Raw genomic sequence first — 24514 nt, forward strand, 5'->3', positions numbered from 1 at the left:
GAAGTTAAATTAAGGAGCAGAGAAAAAGGCTCTGAATTAAAGAGAGATAGCTGCAGGGAGCAGAATAAAAGCAAAATGGGCTTGAGAGGCTAGAAGATCTGAGGAAAAAGCCAAAGGTTGCTGGCTGCTTACTACGGATCTGTGAAGCAGTGGTTTTCTGTTAGTTTGGCTGAGTCTCTGAGAGAGTGCTTGGAAGGCGAAGATTGAATGCATGTGGCAGTCCAGGGCAGGGGAACATTGGAAGGAGAGATTGAAACTCTGGAGGTGGATCCTTGTTGAAGACATCAGAAAGCATCGTATAGGAGAAAATTCCAAGGCAAATTCTCCGTGTGGAGATTGAAAACCCTGTGCGAAAAAACAGTTTCCATGAGACTGGTTGGCTCACGTATGAGCATCTGGGGGAGTTGATGAGAGATCCATAGCATCTGCTTTGGGTGGCATCTGTCATTTGCACTTGGAGCGCGGTGTGTCCAACCACAAGTCGCCTATTGGTTTACATGGACTGCATACTTACTGTGAACATTACAGTATATAGATTTTTGTAACTTGTGTTATTCTTATGAAACTATATATATCTGTAAAGATATGATTGTGGGTGAAAGAATAGTGTAATGTAGTTCATCTTTTTCTTGTTCAATAAATGTTTTATTCTTTTGTTATAAGTACATCAGCAGACTTTGACTCTTGTTCAGTAGCTGGCCTAAACAAAAAAAATAAAAGTTAGGATCCATCAAGCCAGGTTCCACACTGGAATCTGACTTGTCCAGTTGTAACATCTGCTGGGATCATAACATGACTTATGTCTGATATACTGATTTAGACATACTGATGTCTAAAATGCCCCTATTTGTTCAAATGGTTAAGGGTTTATGCAGATCCACTTATCTGATTCTATAAATAACTCGTGCCTTGTTATAATTGCTTAGTTCTGTGTGTTTACAAAAAGATTAGTACCGTCTTCAGGGCAGGTTAGATAACAGGGCTTGTTTAAGAGCACAAGTTATTAAAATGTTGTTTATATCTAAGTTGCACTTACAAAACTTTCTCATGTTTTGTATAATGGTAATGAATGAAAATAATTTGGTACCTTGGGGTTGGGTGTTTATGCCGTCAGTTAAGTGCTCTACACAGAGTCACAGAATTGTTACGGTGCAGAAGGAGGCCAGTCGGCCCATCGTGTCTGCACCAGTTCTCTGAGTTTAACTTAGTGTCAATCTCCTGCCTTTTCCCTGTAACCTTGTATATTATTTCCATTCAGATAACCATCCAATGCCCTCTTGAATGCCTCAGTTGAACCTGCCTCCACCACACTTCTAGGCAGTGCATTCCAAACTCTAACTACTCACCGTGTGAAAAAGTATTTTCTCACCTCGCATTTGCTTCTTTTGCAAAACACTTTAAAACTGTGCCCGCCGTTTATGAGCGGGAACAGCTTCTCCCTATCTACTCTGTCCAGACCCCTCATGATTTTGAAAACTTCTATCAAGTCTCCCCTTAGCTTTCCCCTCTCCAAGGAAAACAGCCCCAACTTCTCCCATCTTTCCTCATAACTGAAGTATCTCATCCCTGGAACCATTCTCGTAAACCTCTTCTGCACTCTCTCCAATGCGTTCATATCCTCCCTATAGTGTAGCGCCCAGAACTGTACACAATATTCCAGTTGAGGTCTAACCAGTGTCTTACATAAGGTCATCATAAGCTCCCTGCTCTTATACCCTATGTCCCTATTAATGAAGCCTAGAATACTGTATGCTTTAGAAACAGCTCTCTCACCCTGTCCTGCAACCTTTAATGACTTATATACATATACACCCAGGCCTCTCTGCTCCTGCACACCCTTTAGAATAGTATTCTTTATTTTATACTGTCTCTCCGTGTTCTTTTGTACTGAAGTGCATCACCTCACATTTCTCCGCATTGAACTTCATCTGCCACCTATCTACCCACTCCACCAATGTGTCAATGTCCTTTTGAAGTTCTATACTGTCCTCCTCACAGTTTACAATTCTCCCAAGCTTTGTGTGGTCTGCAAACTTTGAAATTGTCCCCAGCACACCAAGATCTAGATCATTTATAAATATCAGTCCCAATACTGACCCCTGGGGAACTCCACTACAAACCTTCTTCCAGCCCTCCCTGGCGCTACCACTATCCCAGTCTATGTACGGGTAATTAAAATCCCCCATTATAACTACTCTGTGATGTTTACACCTCTCTGTAATTTCCTTGCAGATCTGTTCCTCTATATCCTTACCACTAGCTGGTGGTCTATATATTATGCCGAGCAATGTAATTGCACCCTTCTTATTCCTTAGCTCTAGCCAAATCAATTCTGTCCTTGAATCTTCTGACACATCCTCTTTCTCCAGTGCCGCAATACTCTCCTTAACCAAAAATGCTACCCCTCCTTTTTTTCCATGACATACCTTTTCTGAACACCATGTAACCAGGAATATTGAACACCCAGATCTGCCCTTCCTTAAAAGGAAAGTGGCATCAGAACTAAAAGTTCTGTTGAATTAGTAAACAAAAGGGACATTCAAATATTGGAGACAGTCAAGAGGAGAGTCACAAGGCTGATCCCTTATGCCAACGCTCTTAAGTTATGAGGAACAACTGGACAAAGTTGGGCCTTTTAGTTTAGAAAGCATGTATCTGCGATATGATCTTAGAGATGTACAAGATAATTAAAGGATTAGGAAAGGTCATTCAGACTATTATTTTAAATTCAATAGCAAGAGTAAGACCAGGGGACTTGGCTTCAAAATAGAAAACATAAATTTAAGACCGATGTCAGGAAATTCTTTACATTGAGTAGTCAATGTATCAGATTGTTCCTGGAAATCTAAATGGTGACAAAGACCCTGGAACTTCTCAAAGAAACAATTGGATGCTGAAAGAGGGCAACTTTAAGATCCTTCTGATGGATGAACCAATTTGGTCCGATTTGCCTTCCCCATCCTTAACCTATCTTGTTAATCAGTTTTGTAACTATTAAAGATAGTCGGTGGGCTGCACACCATAACCAAGATCCTCATCATTGAGACAGTCCAGGGCACGTTTCCCCTTTCTGGAATGCCTGTATGATAATCAATGGTTACAGATCTCTCTGCATCACTATGTAGCTGTCCTCAATAAATGCAATAAATTGACCCTTTGATTGCATAAAACAAAATATATCAAGGAGTAGATTTCTGAGGAGTATTCAGCCTATTAATAACACTAGCTTGCATTTGCTTGAAGCAACTTGTACTGTTGTAGGGATAAATCATGAAGCCAAAGAAAATGATATGTAGAGTTGTCAAGAGTTGTGTTTTAAGATGGCTCTTGTAGGGAGAAGCTGGAGAGGCATAGCAGTTTGAGAGGGAATTCCAAAAAGTGGGGCTTTGAAACTGAAGGTACTGCTGCCAATGGAAGGGAGAAGTGTGAGGAAACACGCAAATGGCCAGCCAGAGGAAGCAGAGTGCTGGTATTGGTGAGTGGAGTGGTGATGGTGCTGGTTGGGATTAGTGTTAGCACTGGAGGGGGTTATGGAAATGGGGAAGGGGAGGCCATGGAGGGATTTAGACAAAGCTTAAAATATTAAATTTGAGGTGATGGGCGACTAGGAGCCAAGTAAGCGAGGTGCAGTATAGAACGCAGGAAGCAGAATTTTTGGGTGCCATGGTGTTTTATGGAGGATAAAAGGTAGGTGATTGTTCAGGAGTGCATTGGAATAATCGAGTCTGGGGATACAAAGATCAGGCTGAGGGCATTGGCAGAAATTGGGCTGAGATGGAGGTAACCTTTGGTCACCCCTCCTAATTTGGTACAGCATAGACTCAGTTTTACTCGTGTGTCCAAAATGCCTCGCGCTGTATTTCTATACCAAAGTGTTATAATCTCGGTAGAGACCAGTAACCTTTTTTAAAAAGAAATATGAAATCTCAGTTATTTACTAAAAGAATGAAGCCACAAGATTCCATAGTTTAGAACAAAAGAATTTTTACTATACAAGAGTCAAACAAAGCAAACACTAAATACTATCTTAGCTAACCACCCATACTCTAAAACCCAGAATCAACATAAGTTAAACATGAATTCACAAGCAAATTGCAGTCGATTATAAACTATATATTATGCATTAAATGACAGTTACAACTAAGAAAGATCTTATGAATTGGTTCAGCAGTCCACTCAGCATATTCTTTCATGGGATGTGGTTTTGCTGGCAAGGCCAGCATTTGTTGCCAGTCCCTCATTGCCCTTGAACTTAGTGGCTTCTTAGGCCATTTCAGAGGGCAGTTAAGAGTCAACCACATTGTTATGGGCCTAGAATCACATGTCGGCCAGAGCAGGTAAGGTTGGCAAAGTTCCTTTCCTGAAGGACATTATTGAACCAGATGGGTTTTTATGATAATCAAAGGTAGTTTCATGGTCACCAATATTGAGACTAGCTTTATATTCTAGGTTTATTAACTGAATTCACATTCTACCAGCTGATGTGTTGAGATTTGGACCCATGTTCCCAGATCATTAGCCTGTGTCTCTGGACTACTAGCCACTAGTACATTACCACTGTGCCACTGTCTCCCCACTTATGTATCATAAATCTCGATCTCAAAAGACCTTCAAAACGCTGTCTTCCTCATGAAGGATTTCAGCTGCTCTCCTACTAGGAGCTAGCCTGATGCCTGGCCAAGTTCCAAATTCTACGAGCACTGGCACAGTCTTCACCAAAAATGGCACACGTCTGCAGAATCTCCTTCAACTCAGTCTGGATGGCCTAGATCCATTCATGTTATCTTCAAGTAAGAGAAATAGCTGCAGCAACTCTCAGCTTCTGGATATAGCCTCCATCTTCTTCAGCTTGCCTGTACTGCACCACTGGACTCATCAGCTTCTTCTGAGTTTGGATTGATCTTGATTTCTTTTATATGCTTTCAACCAGGTTCAGTCTCCCTCGAAGTTTTGGTTTTTAATTGCAGTTTCAGTTTTTGTTTCCTTGGAAACCGGGAGGCCCAATTTCCTTTCTCTGTTTCCCTCTTCGGTTTCCCTTTTCACTTCTGGTCTGTCTCAAAAAAGAATACAAACTTTAAAACCACAGATTACATCACAAAAGGCACAATATAAATGCATTTTGTTGTAGTAGTAATAGCCATCATTGATTCCTCTTGATTTATAAATCCCATTTGCCATCTTTAATGGATTTTTTCAATTTATGCACCCACTTTTAAGCTTTAACATACTTGCACACTTAGATTGCCTTGCTCCTCTGCACTGGAATATCTGCTATTTAAGGAGTATTTCAATTCTTCATTTTTATTCCTAAAATGGATTACCTCGCAGTTTGATATATTAAACAGGATTTGCTACTTATTTGTCTTAGCCTTTTCATGTCTTCCTGTATTCCATAACATTCCTCCTGTCAATTTGCTGCTATTTCCATATGCACCCTTACTGCTAAATCCAAATTATTTTTAGTATATTTATCTCTCATTCTCTGTCTCTGCTTCTGTTGTGTGGCATTGCTCAGATGAGGGAGGATGCACTGATTTAGAACAATAGGGATGTTTTGCCATGAACCTTGTATATAAAAAAAAGAATGGAAGCTTACAAAATAAATCTCAAGTACAAATAATGAAGGACTTTTAATCCAGCTAGCTCATCCTTGAATAGAACATCACCCCTTCCCACGCACCTCCCTCATCATTACATTAAAGTGACTTCATTTTGTACCAAAGTTTAAATAGAAGTAATCCCCTGATTAGCCATTTGTATTTTCTTGGTATCCTTTATGCCCCTAGGTGCTTCCCTCATTTATCTCCATTCAAGTCTAAGAATTGAGTAGTTCCAAGTTCTTCAAAGATTACAAGCACAGGATCAAATATGATGGAAATTAAGTTTTATTGTCTCAAGCTGGGAGAATTACTTTTGAGTTGTTTTTTTTAAAAAATGGAATGCACCTGGCACATTGATGCACAGCAGTTTGTGTACCAATGTGTTGCATCTGGGAGAGGTGCGGTGTGCATTCTTGTCTGTGATTTCCTATATGGGAAGCTCTTGTTCTTGATGTTATCAGTGTACAATAACAAATGGAGGCCAAATATTCAGTAGAGAATATTTATTTTATCTCTTTTAGGTAACTAAAATGTGTAAGATATGTGAAAAATTCATATAAGTTGTGACGTGTGTAAAGGGTGCTGGGAATTGTCACATCTGTTGAAATATGCAATGTAAAATTCAACAATGTGAATAGTGTTGCAGCTTCACTTCTTGATTATCATTGATTCTCTGCTTCAGCATTTCTCCATTCTGTTTTACTGTGTTCAGTGCCAAATGATTAGTACTCAAGAACTAATGTCATCATATTTTGTGGAAATGAAAAATTGCTGTAACCTGTCAGAAGAACGTCCATTCCCTGAATTTTTCTGTCTTGTATTACTATCCTGTGTTGGAAAAGGCAAATGTCACAAACTTGCATGTGAAACTGGATTTGGTAGGAAGTTGTGAAACATGAGGCACAATCACCATGTTGGCAACAACTTGTTTAACAGCAAGCTGCTAAAGCTTTACTTGCATTGAAGATCATTTGCATTTGGTCAGAATAATGCTAAAGAGAAATTCCTTTAAACACAATTACAGGTTTTGCTAGTGATTAAGCAGAAGAGGTGTTTCCTGATCATTGAGGGCTGTTGTCACAACAAACTCCTACATCTGTTATGTTCCAACAAGCAGCGTGTAATTATTCTATGACAAAAAGCTGGTGAAGATCTATACAGAAAAATTCATTGCTACTCGTGCACACATTTGTTATATGGAGATATTTTCCAAGGAATGTTTGTACAATTATCTTTTCACCCTCCTATTGGCAAAACTGCTTTATTTGTGTTCAGGTGGTTTTACCAGTACGTGGAAAAAGCAACTTCAATTCCTTTTCTTCTAGTGGGGAACATAATTTTTTGGCTATTTTTGTGCTAATCAAATGGGTGGCATTGTCTGTTTTATGCTAAATATGGATATCTGAATGTACATAATCCAAAGCAGTTAATAATGGTTGATCTCTATCAAGTGGGAAAATATTTCACTTTTTTTTTAATTAGTATAAACTTTCTGAAGTGCTCATCCTTCTGATCAAAGTTTTAGTATACCTTTTTGGAACATTAAACATCTAACAAGAACAACTTGTATTTATAGTACCTTTTAGTGTAATGAAATGTTAAACAAGGTATTTTGTGGTTGATGTGGCTTATGTTGACAAATCATTGTTGCAGATTTGTTATTTGAGTTTCTTGATTTTCTGGTTTATGAGCATATGTGCACTTAAAATCCTGCCTGCAGGAGTTTTTTAAAATGTAAAGCGCCTCCAAGATTTCTGATTGTTCCTTGCTAATCACATGGTCAAGACCAGCCAGTTAGATTTCAAAGACTGATACCAACCAAGACAAAATCCCACCATTTTTCCTTCCATTTTGACAGTTGGTCCCAGGAATCTTTGTAAACGGGTGCTATAAAATGACTTGAGCTCACCCAAGGACCCGTTTTATTTTTGTGTCTTGACTGGTGGGGCATTTTACATGTATGCAGCTGGATTAACTTGCTGCAGAGCAGAATCAGAGATCTGAAGTGTCCACACACTCACTCTGTGTGAGGACTACAAGACCATTTGTTTTCACGAAGGCTGTTCCTGCCACTTTTTAAACTCATGAGCAGAATAAGCCCTCCACATTGAAGTCTGTTCAGCCTAAATTTCCCCCTCTTAATGAGCAGCACTGCAGAGGTTTTGTACTGATGATTTTGCTTTTTTCAGGCTGGAACAGGACATTAAGAAGCTGAAGGCAGACTTGCAGTCAAGCAGACAGTGTGAACAAGAACTACGCAGTCAGATCAACTCACTGACCAGCACTGAACGTAGTATCCGTTCAGAAGTAGGACAGCTCCGACAGGAGAATGAACTGCTACAGAACAAGTAAGATATTTTTGATATTTTGTGAAATTTTAATGCATATTTTAGAAATATTCAGACTAACTGAAATGTCCTCAACTTGTTAAAATTTTGGAAATTGAGATGTTAGGATACACTGAAGATATTCTTCAGAAGGTTAAATCTCATATATTAGATTTGGTTAGCTTAATCTTAGTCAGATTTTTTTTTAGGTGTCCAGCATTTCCGTTTTGCATCTGGCAACTTTCAGGCATGACAGTAATAATGACCTATTTGCATAAATTGTGAAAACTGTTTTGAAGATCACATATGTGAAACAAGACGGTATCTAGGTGCTGGAATAATAAACCCTGTTGAATAATTGAAAATCAAAGTTTGATAATGTAGCTCTTTAAGTGACAAACCTCTGACAATTCCTTTTTCAGTACAAGACCTAAGCAGAATTTGATTGGAACTCTGTTGACTTTTTAAATTGGACCCTACCTCATTTGGTCCTAGAAGTTGTCTGTAGTTTGAACTCTCGCTGTAATTTTTATTTTTATCCAGATTACATACTGCTGTGCAAGCCAAACAGAAGGACAAGCAAACTATAAGCCAGTTAGAGAAGAAACTCAAAGCAGAACAAGAGGCAAAGACCTACCTTGAAAAACAGTTGATGGACGAGAAGAAGAGAAAGAAGCTGGAGGAGGCAACTGCAGCTCGAGCTGTGGCACTTGCTGCAGCCACAAGGTAATAACACCAAAGTTTGCACGAAGCATATCAATTACTGTAAAATAAATACGCAGAATCTTTATTTAGACCTAATTACATTATTAATATGCATCACTATAAGTCTGTTTTTGATAGCCTACTGCTTAAATGAGTGTTTTACAACAGTGTGATTATTCTACCAGTTTGTATGCCACTTTACACTATGCAGTACTTCAATGTTATTTAATTTTGTATTTCACTTTAATTATCGTGCAACTAGAAACAAATTTTAACTTTTTAATAACTGGATATTTGGTGATCCATTTTCAAGTGTCTCACAGCTTGGTTGAAAGTGGGGAGAAAATGAGTCAGTATAATGGCGCCTATATGTTGAGATTCTTGCAGTGGTTCACCACTCTGTTGACTTCATGCTGTGGGGAGATAAGAAGCTAGACATTCCTCTTTAGTGGAGTGCAAGAATTCAATAAAGCTGTGTTTGCAGGCTTCTTGGTGGCTGATTCACAGTGCAGGAATGCCTTAATCTCAGTCCCAATCCTACTAGGCAAGAGTGAACAACATTGATTTGGAGCCTCACTTGGATGCCATGTGAATGGCTGGTGTCCAAAATTGTAAACCCATATAATTAGATAGTCATTGCCTCAGGATGTGACAAAGACGATGTGGTAGATAGAAACCTTTGACCTGCATTTAGCCTTTGCAGTATCTGAGATCTGAGTATCTTGGCACTACATTGCCTTCTCAAAGAATGGAAAAACAAACCGTCTCTTAATACTTGCAGCACACACCTAACATTTTTGAAAATATTCAGTTTTCCTCTTGCTAATTTTCTTGTGCACCATCTGACCTGATGACACAGGAATCAATAACTTGTTTTTTCTAACTAACATTATAATTGAATAAGATTGTCTGGATGCTTTCTTAGTTTCACGCTCCGGTGATTAAGTTCTGGGGTTTCACATTTCACAGATATGTAAAGTATTAACTCCCTCTACTACATAACAACAAGAAAGGTTTACATTTATGAATGCAGAAAATGAAGAATTTGACACAATTTTATTTTTAAGAGGGGAATGTACCGAAACTCTAAGAAGTCGTATTCGAGACCTGGAGACCGAGTGTAAGAAGTTAACAATTGACATGAAAGTCAAAGAAGACCAGATTCGTGAACTAGAGATGAAAGTACAGGTAAGTCTGCGGTCTAAATAACATTAGTACAAGGTCAAATAGCTAATCACTATCTATCTATCTAGAAATATCTATCTAGAAATAACTAAGTGATATAATTACAAATATCTATGTTGCAATTACCCACCAGCTTCAAAGTATTAAGAGTAGCTGTAACATTGGTTGATAGATCAGAGTAGAATTAATTTTTTTTTACTTTCCTCTCAGCCCTCTCCCAAGAAAAATTATCAATAAAAACAGAGAATGCTGGACAGACGAGGCAGCATCTGTGGAGAGAGAAACATGAGGTGACGTTTGACGAAAGGTCATCGACCTGAAACATTAGCTCTGTTTCTTTTGATGCTGCCTGACCTGCTGAGTATTTACAGCATCCTCTTGTTATTTCAGATTTTCAGCATTTTTGCTTTTAACTCAAATAAAACTGATACTTCCACCATCACATTCGCCTGCTAAAGCTCACTGTCTAAAATTGTGAAAATTGGCCACATGGTCAAAATACTAGAATACTGCTAATATGCCTGTACAACTAGATGTAACCAGTATCTAAAGTACCTGCTTCAGGGGAGGGAGGAAGTCAATTCTGCTGAAAAAATCCTTGTTTAACCAAAATATACACCGAAATGAAAAGAAAGCACCTATTCAGCATGTTGGGTTTAAAGTGTGATTTATATGTTGTCCGTAGTAGTTCATTTTATTTTCTTTATGCAGGAACTGCGTAAATATAAAGAGAATGAAAAAGACACAGAGGTATTGATGTCGGCACTTTCAGCCATGCAAGATAAAACACAGCACTTAGAAAATAGCCTGAGTGCTGAGACACGGATCAAGCTGGATCTCTTCTCTGCACTAGGGGATGCCAAACGGCAGCTGGAAATTGCACAAGGTAAGGAAGCTGACAGATAACTGGATGGTTTAATTCAAGTGTTGTCAACTGAAATTTACATACATTTTCCATAATGGGCTCAGCATCCCAGTAGTTTGTATGCTTATTTAATAAGTTGAAAATGGGAAGGCTGAGGGGAAAGGCATCTCTCTCCGCGCCCGCCCCCTCTCTCCGTGCACGCCCTCCCTCTCCGCACTCGCCCCCCCCTCCGCGCCCGCCCCCTCGCTCCACGCCCGCCCCTTCTCTCCGCGCCCGCCCCCCCTCCCCGCTCGCCCCCCCCTCTCCGCGCTCGCCCCCCCTCTCCGCGCCCGCCCCCTCGCTCCGCGCCCCCCCTCGCTCCGCGCCCCTCCCATGCTCCGCGCCCTCCCATGCTCCGCGCCCTCCCATGCTCCGCGCCCGCCCCCTCGCTCCGCGCCCGCCCCCTCGCTCCGCGCCCGCCCCCTCGCTCCGCGCTCGCTCCGCGCCCGCCCCCTCGCTCCGCGCCCCCCTCTCTCCGCGCCCGCCCCCTCTCTCCGCGCCCGCCCCCTCTCTCCGCGCCCGCCCCCTCTCTCTGCGCCCGCCCCCTCTCCGCGCCCGCCCCCCACTCTCCGCGCCCGCCCCCCACTCTCTGTGCCCGCATCCCCGTCCTCTGCACCTCCCCGCCCCTCCCGCGCGCATTCTGCGCGTTCCCCCAGAGCCCGCCCTGCGCCTCCCCCTGAGCCCACTCTGCCTCACTCACTTATAGTGAACTATGATAGTTCCAGTTCAAGTATTTTATTTGTACCTTTTGCAGGTATGTAATGAAATAACTGAAAAGACTTTGTGTGCAGCAGAGAATCCCGAGATTTAGCTTCATTCAATTTTATCAGAGCTTTTACACTCAAGTTTTTATTTTAACATCTTTATCTGTTTCCCATAGATTTTATAATTCAGTGACATTATTCTACTAATGCCTAGATTTTCTCCCACTCTCTCTTGCCCTTTTCTTCCCTGATTTCCTCCTTCCTTTAAGTTGGCTGCTATCCTTCCTGCCTCCTCCATCACATAGATACATCTCATTTTTAATTTTCTTATAGTTACCCAACTAGTAATTTTTCGACAAACATTTGGTTACTATCAAAGGTCAGAAATTCCTCTCACTCTATTCCATAAATTATGCCACCTGCTGTACTGACCATGAGGATGTGCAGTGTCTGTTTACTGCTTCAGGTTCTCTTCAACAAAATGGAATATTTTAAAATAAGGAATAGTGTGGATCAATAGAGTGGCAATAGATTAATCATAACTTGTGCCAATATTTCTTTAACCAGGGACTTTATACAACTGCCTTTCATTCTGTAAATAAAATGCCAATGCTTTTTTTACTTAAAGAATTTTTTGTTAAACTTGAATGCTAGGAATTGACAAATTAGAGCTCATCTTTCTGAATATTCTCTGATCTTAATTGTGTATGTGTTATCTTTCTAGGGCAAATTATTCAGAAGGATCAGGAGATCAAGGAGTTGAAACAGAAAATTGCTGAGGTCATGGCTGTAATGCCCAGCATTGCATACACAGCAGCAACCAGCACACTGAGCCCTGTGACACCGCATTATTCCTCCAAATTTGTGGAAACTAGCCCTTCAGGACTTGATCCCAATGCCTCAGTTTATCAGCCAATGAAGAAGTGACTGCGCAGCTCTTTCTCCTGCCCTTCCTTCTCCCCCATCCTTTCCCAGACTTTATCGATGTGGTGACATCATGCAAGAGTGTTCTGCAGTCAAGATGACAATGTAACGTGTGACTGTACGTACTAGTTGTAGTCAAAAAAAAACAAAAATACAAAAAATGACATCATGGTGTCGACTAGAACTGCCCGATGGCTTCTTCCTTTCCTGTAAATTTTTAGAAAACCTCCCAGAACTTTGCAGTTTTTTTTTTTGGAAAGTCTGGTCAGTGCATTGTGACTTCTTCTAGGTTCGTTCTTCTGCCTTTTATTTTTTGTTTGGTTTCCTCTCGGAGAATTTTTTTAAAAAACAGATCTGCGAACCCACACTCATGCAAAAGGGTTGGAAACACGGCAATAAATTTTAGATTGATTTTGAATCATTGTTGCTGACTAGCTCTTTCACTGTTGGCCCATTTAATCTGTTGAATACCATAACCACCTGTTCTACCACAAGTGTAGGAGTTCAGAACGTTGAATAAATTTGCTCAACAAATTCATGTGTATCAGTCAGTGAATTGAACTATTTTACTGTAATCGCCTCAGCCCCTGCAACTCTCAGAACTAACATACATTTCTAGCTCTAAGCCAAAGTGGTGCTGATAAATATTGTTTAAAAAATCATATACTTTTTAACAGTGACTTTGTCACTATGTGCCTGAAATTGAGCAGTGTTTCAGTTCCACATTAGCCACGTTGAGGAATTGAAATCAGGAGGTGGGTGTACTCAGTTCATGTGTTTTGAATATATACAGTACCAGTTAGGCATGGAAATAGAAAACTAAATCTGCTCTGCCTACTAATTTGGTTGGTGATTTGGGACTAGTTGTATTCTAACTTTTTAGTTCCTATCTTCAATTAGAGGATATCCAAAATGGCGGCTAAAATGCCCAGAGAGAGAGATGAAGGCCTTTTCTAATGAAAGTACTGAAAAGTATCATTGCTTCCTCCTTGTTTATAAATGACTTGAATTTAAAATTAATATATTTTATACCACACTTGTAACATAAACACTCAACAATAAGTTATTGGCAACTGAATTTATCTGTGTGAGGAGGATGCTATGCAACACTAATAAGTTATGGCTTCTCTCCTTCCTCAGTTCTCATCCACCCACCCAAATGCATGCTTTTCTGTGGGATTACATTTATAGTTGATGATTTGCCAATCAGTATGCTATTGAGACAAATATTAATAAATTCATCACTATTCATGGACAAAGCTAGGGCGAGATGTTCAATAGCCAATTAGAACTAACCAATAGTTAAAAGTGGCTAAGGTGGAAAATGAGTGAAATGGATTGGGTGTCCAGTCTGGTGTAGTATCACTTTTGACTGTTTTGTTATGACTATTGCAAATGTACCTTTTTCCAAAAAGGACTTAGGTAAAATGATTATAAACACATTTATATCATTTTGCAGAGGTCAAATACTTCACTCGTTTAGCTGGACAGTTTGAAAGGCTAATTGATCATTTCACACAATTGATTTAGCTAAGATTTCCCATATAATTCTACGTATGAAACATGTCTTAATTTTGTTTTGACTTCAGAGATACAACACTATGGTAGGCCAAACAGGTTGTAATTTATAAAACCTGCATCAAACCTTGGCAGTTAAGTGGTTAATGGCATAACCAAAGGGGAATGGGTCATCTGGTTGTTTTCCAGTAAAATTTATAGAAAAGGAAACCAATGTAATCTCAAAGGTGCCATTTTCTTCTTCCATGGACGAATCATTAAATTGTAAATCTGTGAGTAACTGGTTAAATTACTACCATATTACTTTTTTAAAGTTGCTGTTTTCGAAAACCTGAGTACTTCTATTATACCATAAAAACTCTACCATGATATTTCTCAATTAACAACATAGTTCAGTTTTAATGAAAACTTTTCAAGTATTCTAGAAAGTTTAATGTATTACCATCTAAGGCCAAACTTCCTCCTATACTTTAGGACCAAACGAAGCTTGAAGCAGTGTTGCAGGCTTTAATGGATAACAACGTGTAACAAAGCCTTGTGATTAAGAGTAAAATATTTGGGAATCTCTGTTTCAAAATAGTAGTGATTGTAGTGCCTTCAAAATTTGTATCCAGAGGAAACCACATTTTCAGTAATGCACTCATTCTTTTCCTTTGCCGTATTCAGGGGTTCAAGTCAGACTTTTAAGCATATCTCCAGTGAAGACTGCTTGACACATATTTGAAACTAAAGTGTTATGCTTTATACAACCTTGAGTTATTGACACAGATATCTTTTCGTATGCTTGTCATCGCTTCCTCATTGTTAAACAAGAAGTATTAGTTTTTTTGTATTTTTTTGCACAGGTCAGCAACAGAGTTGTTAGATATTCTCTTTTCATTTGTCACTTAGCAATTCTGTTGAGGCGTGCTCATTTGAACCTTACTTTCTTTCTCTTCCAATATAATGCAGTCAACCACAAATTGGACTGTGCTAGATCCACCCAAAAAGAATAGTATAAATGATCATTGTTCATCGTGGATAAAGACAGGTGTTATTATTTAAAACCTTTGATTAACGATCTCTCTTAGTTTTAGAACAGCTTGTTGGATACTTATTACGTCCTGCAAAACTTGGATTAGAGGACAATATACAAACTACTTGAAATGTAAATTTATCCTGAAGGTACACTTCAAATTATATATCCTGATCTGGTACAGAGATCCAGTTTAAGTCCTCAAGAGCTAAATGCCTAGTGTTTTTTTTCCCATGAGGAATCTGCATTGTCATTACCTTAACAGTATACCAGAGTGTGAGTGTTTTGAGTGCAATAAGGGAAGGGGAAATCTATTTTGTTCAAAGGATGATGATTTATAAAACAGGCTGTAGATTTGCCAGTGAATGCTTTGTTTTAATTTTTTTTTTCTGTAGTGCTTAGACATAATCTAATTTTATTTAAATTCATCCTATTAGCTCAAAATTATAATCCGATTTCGTTGTGCCAAGGAAGACTTTTTAAAAAAGAAAGTGAGAAAAAAATGTTACTAAAGTGCACAAAATGTGTTTTTATTTTGAAATGGTTACAGCTATTTCATGGTATATAAAAGGTGCTTAAAGTGAGTAATTGTTCTTGAGAGGTTATACATAGGAGAGAATGAATTGGGTGATGAGAAAATTGTCCACTAAATGCTTCTTGCACTTAATCTGCCCAACTCCAGCCCCAGAAGTAAAGCCTTTTTTTTTTGCACGAGTTGAGTATGATTGACCCTCAGTTACTATCCAACAAGACATGTGCTTCTGGAAGGCACGACAGATTCAAACAGCTGCTTTTTCCAGTTCACTTCCCCTTCCAATATTGAATACTCAAATTTGATGAAACTTGCCTTTTAAAGCAGGTGAGAATTTGCCAGACCTCAACCACTTGTGTTGAAATTCTGCTTAAATCTCCATGAAATGAATCTTATTTTTTTTAAAATTTGAAGCTCTTTGTTTCGTCTGTAATTACTTGATGTTACTTTCATATCACAGAACAATATGTGATTTGTAATTGATTTGAAAAGAATGTTGGCTTTGTTCCCTGTCCTACAGTGAAATGGCATCATGAATGACACTGTTTTTTGAGCAGTGTAGAAAAAAACTTGAAATTTGAAGATATTTATTATCCAAAATATGGATATAAATTGAAATTGCTGCTGGAAATAGATATTTTCTCAGTAATATTGGTATAAGAATGAAAAATTGAGTTGTGTGATTATCTATAAATTTTATAATTTCTTCCTGACCTGCTATCGGCATTGAGAAGCAATGATTGGTTGCTATAATGATACAAGATGTATTATTTTTGAACTTCATTGTTCCCCCAAATCATTTGGTGTGATACTTTTTGGCAATTCAAACCTGTTGAGTTTCTATCCAAAGGAATTTTTCACCCATTTGTAAACATCTATAGCCAAAGCGTCCTCCATCAGAATAACAATGTGACAAGGTTTGCTTTGCACACTGAAATTTAACATTGCCCCTAGTTAACTATTTAGTAAATGGCTGCAGGATTGGACTAATTTGGGATTTAAAACGTTGTCCAGCAATATACTGAGCAATCTGTGGTAAGGAAAGCTCTAACCTTGCTTCCAATTTTGATTCTTGATTATTAAAAAGATGCAAGTATAGCTATTGTTCAGTGGTCCATGTCTTGTAGACATCTCTCCCTGTAAACATAAAGTACATACGTTTGGTGCTACAGAGAAAACTATCCCATCGTGATTGACATTATGTATCAAGCTGTGTTGGAATTTCAAACTCTGAACACAAACATGGGAGATAAGTATTCATCTATCTGTATAAAATGATTGGCCTTGGTAAGTTACAGTGAAACACATTTACAATGACAAAAGCAGTCGCTTTTGAGATTTTAAGTGTTCTATAATATTGTGAGTATTGATTATATTGTAGTACTGTCCCAATCTGGTTTACGAAAGACCTCAGAAACAATATTAGCCACATCTACACAAAACTTATTTAAGTGGTTCAAATAAAATTATTAAAGTGCGTCCAAGTAAAGTTGTTATAAGTGCGTCTTCTAGTCAAGAGCAAAGTTTTTTTATCTTGGGTTTTTGTCCATCCTTGCAGATAATATCATTTATACTTTGGAAATTGAGTAGTTAGTCCTGTGAGGTAATCTGGTAGCAACATTGCTACGTTTTAAAAGATTTTGAAATCCACAAAAGTATGCGATGAATCTTGTGGTCCACATTTCACACACACTTTCCATTGCTCTCAAGGTTCAACACTTATTTTGAATCCCAGGCTGTAATAAGAACACTTTGTATGCTTGCAGTAGACCTTGAGTGAATTAGCTATTTCCAGATTTATTTTTCTAAAGTTTTGTGTTTGATATTTGTCCCTCGGTTCAAAATGAAGACCCTGTTTAAACGTCAAATCAGGTTCTTAAGAACATAACTCTGTTGCAACCAGCAAAAAATTGCTCAGTTTAACTCATTTCCTTTTGACAGGATATTGACAGGATATTAGCTTCCGCCAAATCTGTGCAGTTTTGGCTGTCATTTTGGATTTTTGAATCACTTTGTGTAATTGTCATCATAAAAATGTTGCAGAAAATTGTCTCATGGATTCTTTGAGCATTGTGCAGAACATGAAGTATTGTCACTGACTTTTTGTGTTGAAATTAATAACTCCGTCTCCCCCTCGTTGCCACTTTGGCACTTTTCTTTATATAACTGGTCTTGGCTGCATTCTCTTTCTGTGGGGTTTACAAGGAATAAACGTTTTTCTTGCAGATAGATTCTGCTGTGTTTCATTAATTACAAAATGCATGTCTCGGGCACATTCACCCTGATAGTTTGCATTTCACTTACATCGATCTACATGCTTAGAAAAATACCTTTTCTTGTATACATTTGTTTTCTCTGTGAATAGCTGTTTTTTAATAGCCATTTTTATAAGCTTGCCTATAAAATTGGAGATAAATTGGTGTGTCTCAGCATATAGTATGTTCACAAGCAATAAGAGGAGAAACTAACTTAAAAATGAAAATGCTCAGGTTTTCCATATAGAACTTGGGACAAGATTTACTGTGCCACATCGATAGGTTCTTGTGCCAGTACTCTCTAAGCATAGATCAAGACATCTGACTGGATCTTTTCTTAAAACTTCAGAAAGTGAAATTTTGCGGTACCTATTAAAATGTTGACAAACACTTAACACTATTGGAAACTTCGGACTAACATTTGCAGTGCTCGTTTATATTTAAACTGTTCCGGCTTAATGGGGCACTTCTGTGGAATTAGGGAAAACATTTTGCAGATGGACTTTATAAAAATAATCTCGTACATAAATCATAAATTAAGATTTGGCTATAAAATTGACAATCTACTGAATTGAAAAATAGTTTTCCAAGCTGTCTCCTCAGCAAAATTGAATGCAAAGCAGGATGATGGAGCATTGCATTGGATCATCATGTTTAGAACATTAACAGAAGTGTTGAATGTATAATTCCCTTCAATCTCTTGTTACATTCACCAAGTGAAAAGTTAGGGATACATGTCTTCTGCCAGCCAGATAATATAGGATGTTTTTTTTCCCTAGTTCAGTGAATTAGGTTTTGGGGCTTTGTGATCACTCTGGTATCTACCAGTGACAAGCTTGATTATCAGTAGCAATCTAGAAGTTTGCAGTTTTGCAGATCACTGGGTTGTGATCATTGATGCTTAGTCAGTGGAATTCATCAGTCAGAGATATATAATTTACTTCAAAGGTCAACATTTTTGCTGGTTTCTGTAGGTGTTTGTTTAATAGTGTTAAATGTTTAAATGGACAGCTAAAAAAGCAGTCTCACTTTCAGGCTTTTGAAGTTTCCAGTAAATCTAAGTAATTTTCAGATGTGACCGCCCAAGGAAATAATTATGAACAATAGACCATTCCAATGTAGGTACTGGAAACCAACGCCTTTTAGTGCTGGGGGGGGCAGATTGCATCTTGGGGTCACCTGCACAACTTTTTCATTCTTGGTGAAAACGACACTTTGAAAAAATGCTAGTCCATGTTTTATAAGCCTCCACCTTGTTGCAGTCAGGTAAACTGTGAAGGTGCAGAGGGATACAAATTGGTTATCCTGAAGACATCTTACAGATCGGACCCAGAATTTGTGGTAAGTTTCCCAAATTTCAGGACTGATGTCTCCGTGGTATTAAGTTGATTTTGTTGCTAATATTCTTGTCTCCAAGTCTAAAAGTTGCAAGCTTCACTCCAAAACTTGAGCAAAACGTTCAAGCTGACTGGAAATGTATTGTTGGGAACTGTGTCCTTTGGATTACATTATTAGAATATGGTGGCACAGTGGACTTAGAAGATCCCTTGGCACTATTCAAAGAGCAGAGTGTACCTATATCTTGACTATTGCTCCTATAAGAGCACCATTGGTAAACTGATCATTCATCTCATTTTACATTTTGACTCCATACCAGCAGTGAATGTAAAGTAATTTTACTATATGCAAAGTATCTTGAGATCTGAGATTTAATTGGGTGCTGTATGAATGCAAGCCTTTTCCAACAATATTCAGCTCTTTGCCATCTAGATGTGATGCTTCCAGTTTTATTTTTAACCATGCCAAGTTCAACTAGTTTAGTTCGCTCTAGCACTACTTAAACCGTAAATAATTGCTATATTAATTAGTAGGATCTATTAGGATAGCAAATTTCAACTACATTTACTAGAAGAATGCAATTTACTATTTGAGTGTATTAAATCTGGCCAAATTATTAAGAGCATTACATAAAGTGAAACTTGATTACCATTCCACTCTTTCTGATGTTTTTTTCTCCCAAGATTTTACTAGAATTTGTTCTTTATGGCAGAGAAAACAGCTGTGAAGGGGTGGGACAAGGGTGAGCTATAATTTTGTGTATAGTTCTTAAGGTTTCAATTGTGTACTCATTATTCCACCATAACTGATACAGTGCCTCTTCACAATTGTTACCTTGGCTCATGCAGGAAGAATGTCCAGAGGTGCTATGATCACTGTACCATTAACTACTGCTCTTTGGATTTTTCTTATATATTTCATCAACCTTGCTTCCAGTTTCCACCCTTCCCTTGCCTTCAAGGGTATATTTCAGACTTGTTCCTTCCCTTCCCCAACGCCTCTGCTCCATTTCTGGGGATAGGCTATCGACCAATGTCCACTATAAGCCCACTGACTCCCACAGCTACCTTCACTACACTTTCTGTTAAGGAAGCAGGGTAGGAGACTATTTCTCCCAGATTCTGTCCATGTAACCTGTTCTGACAATGCCGCCTTCCATGCCAATAACTTTCAGTATGTCTTCCATTTTCCCCTCAACTGAGGATTTCCCTACCCCGCAGATGACCTCTTGACCATGTCTGTTCCATCATCTGCACTTGTGCTCCCCACCTGTTCCCCTCCCTTAGAGAACTGTGATAAGGTTTTCCTTGTCCTCACCTTCCACCCCATCAGCCTCTGCATTCAGTGTCTCATTCTCCATTTCCACCACCCCCAGCATGATGCAACCATTAAACACATCATCTCTCTCTCTCTCTCTCTCTCTCCCCCCCCCCCCACAACCCCCCCCACCCCCGTGCATTGAGAAGGGAGAGTTCCCTTCACAATACACTTAACTACCCCCTCGCATTCACGCAGCACCTTCCAATGCAAATGCAGGAGATGCAACTTCTGTCCTTCTACTTCCTCCCTTTCCACCACCCAGGGTCCCAACCATTGTTTCCAGATGATACAGCAACTTGCTAGTACTTTGGCTTCCTTCTGGGTCATGATGACTTTCAGTCCACTAAGTCCCTGCTTGTTCTGTATATCCAGAGATATCCAGTCAATGCCATTCCTCCTGCTATATCCCCACAGTCTTGCAAGTTTATTTCCCTCAAGTACCTATCCAATTGCTTTTTAAAATCATTGATCATCTCTGCTTCCACCATCCTCGTAGGCAGCAAGATTCAAGTTACTTGCTCGTCCTGCTTTCTATCCTTAATGTCACTATTAGCACATTCTTTAGCTAATCACCACCATCAACACCCATTTGCACTTTTGTCTATGAAATCTTTGACAATCTCTTCTTTGCCTCCACCTATCACTGGCCCTCTATCCAGCTCCACCTGTCCCACCCCCCTCAACCAGCTTATATTTCACCTCATTTCTATATTTCCTCAGTTCAGATGAAGAGTCATATGGACTCGAAATGTTAACTGTATTCCTCTCCGCAGATGCTGTCAGACCTGCTGAGTTTTTCCAGCTATTTTTATTTTTGATTCGGATTTCCAGCATCCGCAGTATTTTGCTTTTATTTAAGTTATCACTGTTCACTTTATTTTAAAAAAAAAGTTCTTTCTCACATCACCCCCTGCATCTCATACCCAAACCCTTAAATCTGTGTTCCTAGTCCTCGTACCATCAGATTATGGGACAATAAATCTGTCATAATCTTGTACACCTCCATCAAATCTCCCCTCCATCTCCTTCACTCCAAGGGGAACAATCCCAGCTTCTCCAATCTAGTCTTGGAGCTACAATCCCTCATCTCTGGAACCATTCTGCTAAATCTCTGCATCCTCTCAAGGACTTCTTTCAATTTCAAATGCTGTATTCACTGCTTATAACGGGAGACCAAATGCAGATTGAATAACTGCTTTGTGGAACACATCCATCAGTATGCAAGTATGACCCCCAAGCCGCTGGTCGCCTGTCATTTTAATTCTCCGCCCCACTCACATTCTGACCTCTCTGGAATAGTGTGAGACACCGAGGACAATGAAGTTCAATGAAGTGTTTTGGATTTAACATTGAGTTCAACAATTTCAGATATAAGCCACTGCCTCCAATTTCTTGTACAGCAGCTGTTGATGGCCCTGCTATTCCCATTTGCCCCACCTCCACCTATCCTTTGTACCTTTATTTACCCCATAGCTACCCCTTTTTTGCCTTGCCACCACCATCTTATTTGTCAAGTGCCTTCCACACGGTCACAGACCTTTCCTTTTTGACCTTTCACTACTTCTGTTTTGCTTGAACCCTGTTACATTACTAACTTTTTCCTGTTCCGATGAAGGACCATTGACTGAAATGTTAACTTTGGTAGCATCTTTTGGAGGCGTACAATTCTGCTGAGTATATCCACCATTTTCTGTTTTTACTTATGATTTCCAGTATCCACAGTATGTTTGATTCTTTTTTAAAAAAATTATGGGTTGACAACATGGGTGTTAGTTTAATTCTTTCATTTTAAAAATATAATTTATGTATTTACAAAATAGCAAGTTAAGCAGAAGAATCACAATCTTCTGTGCTGAGGGACGTGGGCTGTGCGAGCATTTATGCTTTAATCAAAACTTGCCGTTGTAAGGGTGAAGGTTGCCATCTAGTGAGACTTGCTGCGTAATGCATGCAAGCTCAAGATTTGTCCAAAATATAGTAAAGGCACAGGCATTCTCATAAGTTACTGGGTAGTTGGGAGATTGATCTTCTGATAGATGGAATAACTTTAATTGAAGAACTATGCCAGCTACAAATCATGCAAATTTTTTTTTTGCTTAAAAGCCCTAATAAGGCTTGGCCATAGGCAGGAGAAAAGGAGTACCATTCCAGGAAGTTTTTAAAAAATGGATTCCTTTCACATTTGTAACAACATTAATTTTATATTCATTGACCAAAAATAAAACTTCAACGATTAGCTGAGAGTGGTATTTGGATTTGAGGGAAAGGGAAATTAGTAAGTCATGCTACCCTTTTAGAAGGACCGGCATTTTTTGCTCTGTGGCATTTTCTAATTTTGAATTATTAATATTGACACAATGGAAATTCTTTGACTTACAACCTCTTACATGTAAAAGAAAATCCCTGTGTTATAATTTACCAAGCGCACCAACTTCAGTTAAAACTCTTAAGTAAGCTTTTTTTTATTTGGGAGGGCAAAGGAGTCTAAAGTGCATTGCTTTATCTTCACCATCATGCAAAAAAACCATCTTACAGTGTAGGGCAATTTGTAACATTCGTTGTCAACATAAAGGTTTGGCAGACAATCATGATGGTGGATGTGGCCTTAAAAATAACAAGGCTTCAATCTACTTGTTTTGAGTAAAAGTGCTTGGCAGGGAAATGATAATTTATTTGATTTATTATGGAAGTATGCCAAGAGTCAAAATTTAAAATTAATGTTTTATGTGGCTAGAGCAATCTTTTGGCTATACAGATCAGGCACTGCTCGCAAATTGGAATGAACATTAATTAGTACTATTGCGTTATGAACATGAGTAATGTGAAATAATTTTTAAATTTATCAAAAGCCAACAATTTTGAGTTTATTTTATGTACAGCTGAATTTTTAATTAAAAGGAAAGTTGGTACTGTGCCTGATATTAGGAATTAAACTCTAAATATATGAATAGAAAGACTTGGAGGTGGGACCTCTTGGAAATTTATATTAATTTGCAAGTTTCATGTTACTAACTATGGTCAGAATGCTCTCTGAGGAAGCCTGAACAGTTATTTACTATAATTGTGGCTTGAGTTGAAACATCTCCCTCCAAAGTTACTACAAAGTTAGTGATGTGGATCACGATTGTAAATTTACCGTGCTGCTTTCCAAGAATTGAATCTATAGGCAATAACTCAGGCTTTCGAAAATACCTGAGATATGAATTGAATAAATAGCTTCCCATATAAACTGCCACAGATTAAATCAACTTGATTCAAGTTGAATATGATTTCTGAGGTGTAAGTGGTCGTCCAACATTCCTGATCTTTGGCTATCAGGCACAGAGTGGAGCAGGCAGATCGGAGGGCTTCCTCATGGTACTATTGGTCCTGGCTAAGGTGGCTATGAACAGGTACAGGCAGCAGGCGGTTGAAGGGATCATTCAGCCCGGCTACCTGCCTCTCTTCCATGGCTATATCCATGCCCAAATGTCCCTGGAGAGGGAGCAAGTGGTGCCTGCTGGTACAATTCAGGACTTATGCAACTGCCGAGCACTGGGGGAGGCTCCAGTACATCATTACCCCTGGAAATGTCACTTTAATATGATTAGCTAAGTTTCCTTTAAGGTTTCTGGTATTTTTGTTGCTGTGTATTACAGGTGCCCCTTTCAGAAGAGGCACTTAGTTCCTCTTAGGTAAAAGCAAAATATTGCGGGTGCTGGAAATCTGGAATTAAAACAGAAAATGCTGGAAAACTAAGCAGGTCTGGCAGCATCTGTGGAGAGTTAACGTTTTGAGTCTATATGACTCTGGAAGACGAGTCTGCAAGTCGACCATGCAATCGAGATAAAAAAGCCAAACCGTGAAAGTGGGAGAAGGATTTGCTCCCAGTCTGTCCCGTGTTCAAGTTCACCTGAAAGTCAAGCTCCTGACCATTCAAGCTTACTGAGGATCCTCTGCTTTTACCTGACCTCAACTCCTGCTAAAGCATCAATTCAGCTAAATAACTACAGGCCTGCTGTAGGAGAGATTGAAATCATTTTAACATGTAATTGTATTGTCCTTTTCCCAAACCTGTATCAGTTCTTTGTGTGTATGACAGTATGTGTGGGATGTCGCATTAAAACCTCAGCATGGGGCAGGAGTGTAATAAATAATTTTCTTAATTTCCAGCAGCAGCCTTTTGTGAATTTAAAAATAATTTAAAT

At 38.9% G+C, this 24514-nt stretch overlaps 1 protein-coding gene and 1 long non-coding RNA gene across 3 annotated transcripts in view; one reads left to right on the forward strand and one right to left on the reverse strand.

Moving 5' to 3' along the window:
- The window catches only part of LOC144695980 (macoilin), a 91794-nt gene extending 74155 nt beyond the window's left edge, over positions 1 to 17639 (forward strand). For both annotated transcript variants that reach the window (XM_078567119.1, XM_078567121.1), the window contains exons 8-12: positions 7790 to 7948; positions 8471 to 8653; positions 9700 to 9820; positions 10529 to 10703; positions 12150 to 17639. In XM_078567119.1, coding sequence (XP_078423245.1) covers positions 7790 to 7948; positions 8471 to 8653; positions 9700 to 9820; positions 10529 to 10703; positions 12150 to 12352 — 841 coding nt within the window. In that variant the 3' untranslated portion in view covers positions 12353 to 17639. The remainder of the gene's footprint in view (positions 1 to 7789; positions 7949 to 8470; positions 8654 to 9699; positions 9821 to 10528; positions 10704 to 12149) is intronic.
- The window catches only part of LOC144695981 (uncharacterized), a 34478-nt gene continuing 13931 nt past the window's right edge, over positions 3968 to 24514 (reverse strand). The window contains exons 2-3 of the long non-coding RNA XR_013580043.1: positions 8565 to 8690; positions 3968 to 5050 (exon numbers count right to left, since the gene is read on the reverse strand). This is a non-coding gene — a long non-coding RNA (uncharacterized LOC144695981). The remainder of the gene's footprint in view (positions 5051 to 8564; positions 8691 to 24514) is intronic.

This window comes from Cetorhinus maximus, chromosome 21, assembly GCF_964194155.1.
Source record: "Cetorhinus maximus chromosome 21, sCetMax3.hap1.1, whole genome shotgun sequence".
NCBI classification, from domain to species: Eukaryota; Metazoa; Chordata; class Chondrichthyes; order Lamniformes; family Cetorhinidae; genus Cetorhinus; species Cetorhinus maximus.